At 50.0% G+C, this 7345-nt stretch overlaps 1 protein-coding gene across 4 annotated transcripts in view; it reads left to right on the forward strand.

Moving 5' to 3' along the window:
• The first annotated feature begins 224 nt into the window (after positions 1-224).
• FGF13 (fibroblast growth factor 13) overlaps positions 225-7345 on the forward strand; it is a 228065-nt gene continuing 220944 nt past the window's right edge. For 2 of the 4 annotated variants that reach the window (XM_035325466.1, XM_035325470.1), the window contains exons 1-2: positions 227-380; positions 1450-1603. In XM_035325466.1, the coding sequence (XP_035181357.1) occupies positions 1555-1603 (49 nt within the window). In that variant the 5' untranslated portion in view covers positions 227-380; positions 1450-1554. Of the gene's footprint in view, positions 381-1377; positions 1604-7345 lie in introns of those variants that run through there. The other 2 variants (XM_035325469.1, XM_035325467.1) reach the window with 2 other exon arrangements.

The following is a 7345-nucleotide window of genomic DNA, read 5'->3' on the forward strand; positions in this document are numbered from 1 at the left end:
GTGCGGGTGAGCCCGGGGGAGGGCCCTGCCCTGAGCATGCTGCCTCCCCCCGGGGGCTGCTCGGCTCTGTCCGGTCTTGGAGAAGCCCCCTCCCCCCCAGGTCACAAGCAGACTGTTGGGGAGGGGGGTGTCAGGCTGCCGCACCGGGGGCTCTCCCGGGCGTTTCGCGGCTCTCCCCTCCCAGCGCTTTTATTTTGGGCTCTGCCGAGAGGGGCCGGGCTCCCCGGGGCTGCATCGGGTTTCCCCCCGCCGCCCTCCCCGCGGGGCAGAGGCCGGGAGCCGCGCTCCTTGCCCCGACGGCGGCTCGCTGTTAGGAGCTCTCGTCCCGCCGAGGAGGAGGAAGAGGGGGCCGGGGGGTGGGCAGTGCCTTTCTCGCTAAGGTGAGAGGAGCTTCGACAGCCGGAGGGGGAGTCCCCCTGTCCCCGGGAGGAGCAGGGCGGAGGACGAGCCCCGTCCGACACCGCGGGGCAGCTCTGGCTCTTCGTGCCCCCCGGTAGAAGGGAGCTCGGTGCCCCCTCGTCCCTCCGGGTCACCCCCCGGTCCCTCGTCACCCTCTCCTGGCTTTTCGCCCTCCCGTGACAGCAACAGGCTGGCAGGCTGGGCTGTGCCGGGGGGCGCAGCTCGGTCCCCCGAACCCCCCCACGCGGCCCCCGCGGGGCACAAGGGGGATCCCTGGCGCCCCCCGCCCCCCCCCCCCGCCCCGAGCGGGGGGGGGGGGGGCGGGTGAGAGCGGCTCCCCTGGGCGGGGGCCAGGCTGGGGCCGTCTCACCCCCACCTCCCCCTGGCGCTTGGGGCGCTGTCCCGGGGCTGGGGGCAGCAGGGATGCGCCTTGTGCCCCGTGGGGGCCGCTTTAGGGGGGTCAGGGCTGGGAGGTAGGGAGGGGGTGCTGGGATACGGGGGGGTCGGAGGGGGCAGCTCTGGTTCCAGCCCTCCTCGCTGCCACCTCTTCTGCAGTGCCGAGGACTCGCGTCTTCCTCCTCCTCCCATCCGCGGCTGCAGCTCTGCTGCTCCATCCCATTATTGTTAGGGGAGGATGCGAAAAAAAAACCCCACACCAACCGCCACCGAACCCAACCAACACACCCAAGCAGCTCCTCCCCCCCCCCCCCCCCCGACGTCTCCCCCCTCCCAGCACCCGCTGTTCCCCCCCCACCCCCCCGGTCGGTGGGACTCCCAGGACCGGCTGCGCTTCCCTGGCCCTGGGGAGGGGAGGCAGAGCCGGGGAGGCGGAGGGAGGAGGGGGCCGGGGCCAGGCAGACACAGGGAAAATCGCTTTTGTCTCCGGCTCGGCGAGCGGCGCAGGGGCTCGGTGCTGCGGCTGCCGGAGCCCCTCGCTCACCGCTCCGCTCCCGCAGGCACCGCAGCGGCTCCTGATTTATTATTATTATTTTTATTTTTTTTTCCTCCCCCTCCCTTTCTGTTCGCGTGATTTCTGCCTTTTCGGCGCAGAGGACCCCCCCTCCCTCCCGCCCGCTGCCCCCGCCCGAGGTTTCCGTGGGTCCAGCCGGAATCCGCGCCGCTCCCGGGGATTCCCCCCCCCCCAAGCTGGGGTCTATGAGCGGGAAGGTGATCAAGCCCAAAGAAGAGAAAGATGCTTCCAAGGGTAAGGCAGGCGCAGCCACTCCAGAAAACAGCGTGGTCCCCGGCCCGACCTTACCGCCTGGGAGGGGGGGCACCGCTCCGGTCAGCCGCTCCCCGTCCCTAGTTTTGGGGACCCCCCGTTCCCGGCACGGGGCGCGGGTGGGGAACCGGTGGGGAACCGGTGCCCGGCGTGCCGAGCTCCGGCCGGGGGGGGGGGGGCGGCTCAATGCGGCACGAAAGTAAATGCCTCCCCCCCCGACAAGCGGGGCCGAGCTGTGCCGGGGAGCGGGGAGCCATCGCCATGGAGACGGGGGGGCGGAGGGGTGCATGCGGACCCCTCCCCGTTCAGCCGGTGCTGGGCAGGGGGAGCAGCCCCCGGGGTGCCCCGTGCTCTGGGGGTTGGGGGGGGCACACAGGTGTCTCCGCACCCCCTGAGTAAGGCTGGCTCCGCAGCCTTACCCCATGGGGGGGGGGGGGGGGGGGCGGGCGGGGGGGCGCGGGGCTGCGCTGCTGCAGCCTTCCAGGAGTAGTTTTTAGCCGTGTATTAGTAAATAAAGCCGTGTGTCTTCTCAAACGGGCATCAGTGTGGCGTGCTGGTGCTGGTGGGATACCTAGGTGAAGGGCACGCTCCTGGCATAAGAGGGAAAAAAGCCCTTTTACTAATTGTATAAAAGAGAATGGACACTTCACTGTTGTTCACTTTTTTTTTTTTTTTTTCTCTCCACTCTGAGAGGCCAAATCCAAAAATTCCTCCTTTTTGTTCTTATTTTTTATTTTTTAAAACTTCTTAGTTCCCTGATTTTGGAAGTCGGTGTCTAACACTAGATGTTGGAGTCCTCTTATTTTTATACTTTTTTAAAACCCTATCCTTCCACTTCCAGCTACGTTTTGCTAAAAGTCTTAGCGTCTTCATCAGATTCTTCTTTATTTTGTTGTGAAAAATGTAAGTCCATCATTCAGATACATTGCAAAATCTTAGATTTTCTGTTTGTCTTTAAATTATTTTCTTTGATGTTAAGTAACTACTTATTTATGTTCGCCTTATCCACTAAAATGCCCTTTAAATAATTTATCAAGCAATGCAGAACAAAAGATTCCTACATTTCCGAGGAATTACTTGCATGATTTAGAACTGTTATAATCCTACACATAGAGAATTTGCCATACTTGTGTGAAAGCTTGGTTTTTAATCTAATTTGCATATCCCACTTTGTGCTATGATCACAAGTCTTATTGACACTTTAACTTAACATTTGAAATCGCCTGCGTACAGGTTTTGTGACGTGTGTGTTTCAAAACATGGGGACAAAGGCATTTGTATCTCCTGGTAATGAATCAGTAATGAGTTAGACACACAAGGTTTTGATTCCCGTGGTGACAGTGTACCAGAAGATGTGTGTTCTGTGAGTCCCGAGAAAAACTGTTGGTGCTGATACTCTGCTTCCAGGAGACAGTGGTACTCTCCTGGAGCTGGCGTAAAAACTTTCTCTGTTACCACAAAGTAAGAGACCTGTTTTAGATAGAACAAGAGGGGTCGGGGTGTGTGAGGTTTGGCATTTGCTGTAGGAAAGTGAGTGGCTACTTTCAGTGAAATGTGCTTTTACAGAGGGTCCAAGCACATTGGTAAGGAGGAGATAGTATTTACCAGTTAATGTGTAGGCTGGCGGCCTTCTTTGTTCTCTCGGGTCATAGACTACAATAAGATTTATTTATTATTATTATTATTTTTAACCTCTGAACCCAGTGGATGTTCTTTTGCTAATTGTGAGCAGTATTGCTCTTAATGGGAATGTTTAACTTGAATGTATCCATAGTAAAGAGGCTGTTTTTCTGTTTTTGTTTTGTTTTTGTACAATAATACTTTCTTTGGAAAGTATGGTGTACCATTTTCTGCATATCCCCGCAGTTGTAGTGTAGCAGTGGGTATACTTCGGTCCCGACGGGAGCCTCTACAATTTGGGGTTTGTTAACCACTCTTTGAAAGAACAATGTAATCAGCTTTCATGTGAGAGTCGCTTATTGTGGTGGTAGATTTGTGTATCCACATTTTGCAAGATATACGAGGTAATTTTAATACCCACTGTAAATGTGAGTCTCCCAGGGCTGCATTTGCATAATAAATGTTGAGTACTTTGTTAGGGAGAATAGTGTCAGCTTTTCTTACTCCTCAAACCTGAGATGAGACTGTGCTGTAGTTCTCTGCAGAACGTGGAAAGTCATATTCAGCCCTAAAATAAGGAGCTGCTTCACATAATTTGTTGAATGGCATTGTCTACAACCTGCTTTTTGGTGGGTCTGTGTAGAGAAGCCTGATTTATACAAAACTCTGAAAGGCCATGGATTTTGGTAGAAAACAGCACAATTCAGTGCAGGAAGTTACTGTCTTGCACTGGATATTTTAAGTGACATTATCCTTTCTTGTAAAGCCTGTGGTACCTTCAGTGGAGTTGTGCAGGTGTAACAGAAGTTTCAAAACGTGCTTTTAAAGGAATAGTTTTCCTGGCATTTTTTTCTTAGATGGAAGAGGGGAAACAACTGCTCTCTTCAGACAATTTTGTTGACCCCCTTTATAATTCCTGCCTAGAAAACCCGGTGGTGACCATTTTGCTCAAAATGTGGTAGCTGTTAAAACTGAATGTGAACGTTCAAGAATTAACTCTCCCACTATAAATACAGCTTACGGATTAACATAATGAAGTCAGGGACATGCACCTTTCTGCAAAACGCTGCATAATCATATAAGATTATGGCATCTCTGTGTTTTAACTGTGTGAGTGTTGGAGAGCCGCAGGATACTGTTAGCCCCAGTAGCCTCCAGGCTCTTGTGGAGGCAGGGTGCTGGTGGCACAGGGACTGGTGGCACTGGCACCCAGTGGCTTTGATCCTGCTGGTGGCAGCCTGGTCCCCACCAGCCAGGTTCTTTCTGTGCTATGTTGCTGGTGTGCTAAGAGCTGCACGTGTGGCCCAATGGGTGATTTTTCCCCTAATTTTCCCTCAAAAAGTTTTTGCTTCCCAATTTGAGAACAGGGTCTCTAGTGAGTCTTGCTCTGTTTGGGCTTGTATCAAATTGACCCATTCTGAATGAAATATTTGTTAAGCTTTTGGTTGGTGGAGAAGCGCTGGGCAGTGGGAGTATATAGGGCATTGGAAAGTGAGCTGAGAGCTGCTGAAATTCTTCTCGGACCCGGATCTGGGCCTTAAAGAGCTGACAGTGCCTGGTGTTACAGCCAAACTTTTTCCAAAGGCTGCTTAGTGATTTGTGGGGCTCCTCCAAGGAAAGTTAGGGGACAGAGGAGAGAATCTGAGAAATGGATTTTTGAACTGTATTTGGATTTCTGTTTACCAGCTGGACTATGTAGTTTCCTTCACCCGTCAAGGCAGCCATTGAGGGGTCTCTTCCCATCACCTCGCTGTCACTGCAAGAAAGTTCAGTAACTTTGCCCAGAAGTCTGATAACCTCAGCCAGAAGCAGCGACAAAATACAGACTATATTTTCTTCACCACCAGTATGATGGGAGGAGTATTTTCAAAGCTGATAGCTCTAATCTGAGAAGAGCCTATTGAAATAGTGACAGTAAGGGTGAAGACTTTGGAAATACAGGTACTATTCTAATTTAATGACAGCAGAAAACAAAGCACTTAAAGCACTTGGCAGGAAAAATAGAAGTCAGAATTTTGACATATCTATTACTGCTTTTCCTGGCTTTATGGGAATATAGTATAATGCAGCTTATGATTGAAAGGTCTGTAGAAAAGCTGACAAAAATAAAGAAGCTGATCTCAACAGTTACATTTCTATAGTACTGAATCATGGGGAAGTAACTTACTTCAGGGGCTGAAGAAGAGCTGCACAGAGACAACATGTAAGCTGACCATGTCTTGGTCTGAGGCCACCGAATCAAAATTAGCAGCAAGAGCAGACGGGTGTGAGAAGGGGGAAGGGAGAATGGTGCTGGCACACTGCTGCTTTGCCAGCTCAGGTGGGAGGCAGGCATTTCTTTGTCTCTTTTTCAGAAGTTTGGGTGTCAATACTTTTGCATTGCAGACAAATAAATCATAAAAAATGTCAGCAGACTTCCTCAGCAGTTGCGGTTTGACATATGAACTCAAGTCTCTATGTGGGCAGATGTTTGCCAGAGGTAGATTGGGTCTTATTGTGGTAAATTGGTGCTGTTGACTTACACATGGGAGCTTGTTTGTGTCATAAATATTTAACGTTGCCAAAGAACAAGTAGTTAAACTCAATGGTTTTATTTTGTTCACTTTCCATTATAATGAAATCTCTGTCTCCCGTCTGAAACGTGAGATTGCAGATCCCCTTTGAATAGATGCCTGCATCGCCCACTGGGAAGCGACAGCCAAAATCTGAGGGACGACCCAGCCCATCCTGGGTATTAACACTGCAGGTTACAATAGATACTCAGCTCTTGGCTGTTGTCCTGATCCATTCAAAATTCCCAGTGACACCAGTGGGAGTTCTCAGTGTCTGCCTGTGGCATTGCCTCTGATTAGTGGGTGGTTGTTAATGTGCCCATGCTTGGAATATTTACAGTAACTACCTCCTGTTATGACTCATTATCTTTGACTGGTTTTGTTTCCACAAACTACAGTAGCTCTTTACAAAAGGTATCATCCTTCTCTCTAAATCCCAAGATGGTGCTCCCTGACACATGCTGGTAAAACACCAGCAATTAAAAAGTGGACACTGCCTTTGAGATCAAGATGCCAACACTCTCCTGCTGACACTTTGTTACTGTTTTCAGCATTATGTGAAGAAATCCACAGTATTTTTAGGCACAAGATTCAAGCTTTGGGGTTTGTGATATTGTTGGTTCTCATACAGCTGTTTCCCCATGGCAAAGAACTCGTGTCGTACTGAAGGTAGTAAAAAGTCATCTTTTTTTGCTTCTAGAGGAAAATTTAATAATAGTTGCTTCTTGGCAGATATAAAATCCCACCTTCAAAGGAAAAACTCCCAGGCAGATGAAGCTTGGATGATGAGTAGCCCCACAGAGCATCACAGGGGACTGCAAAGGTGTGACTATCAGCATCCACAGCAGATGCATAAAAATTTGTATGGCTCAGACTTCTGGCATCTCTGATCTGTGGCCACCCACGATATGCTGGAGACTTGTCATTAAATGTATTTGTACCATTTCTACTGTGATTTCCTGCACGGCATTGGTCTTACCCCTACGCTTTGGGAATTTAGTGCTGCAGTGAAGCCCAGGGTCAAATAAATGTTAATTTTCTTCCTTTTGTTCCTTATTGTGTGTTATTGCCACAGTATATTTAGGAAAAGAGGTGGAACCAGAGTTGTTTCCACCACCTCCTCAGGAGCAAAGACGTGACAAATCCTGCTCCTTGGTCTTTTCCCTGCAAGCAGTGAATCTATGCTTTCATAAAATTATGTGTAAATCCAGATATGTGGTCATACCTGTATTCCAGCAAAACATCCATAAATCTGTATGGAAGATTTTCCTGTTCTAAAGGATTTACTACTAAGTATTGTCAGACCAGGATCTTTGTGGGTTAATGTATATTGGAGAGGGATTGCTCCGTTGATTACTCTAGATTAGAGGTGCATGTGTTTTGTACAACTTGGCTATGGATGTGTGAGGATTCGGCATCTGTTCTGTGGGACTGAAGCTTTCCTAGCCACTTGGATCTCTTTAAGTTGAGCCTGGCTCTAAGATCTGTGTAACACAAGTATCAACTAAAGGAGTATGTTTTTTTTTTTTTTTTTTTTTTTTTTTTTTTTTTT

The sequence above is a fragment of the Oxyura jamaicensis genome, chromosome 4 (genome assembly GCF_011077185.1).
Source record: "Oxyura jamaicensis isolate SHBP4307 breed ruddy duck chromosome 4, BPBGC_Ojam_1.0, whole genome shotgun sequence".
NCBI classification, from domain to species: Eukaryota; Metazoa; Chordata; class Aves; order Anseriformes; family Anatidae; genus Oxyura; species Oxyura jamaicensis.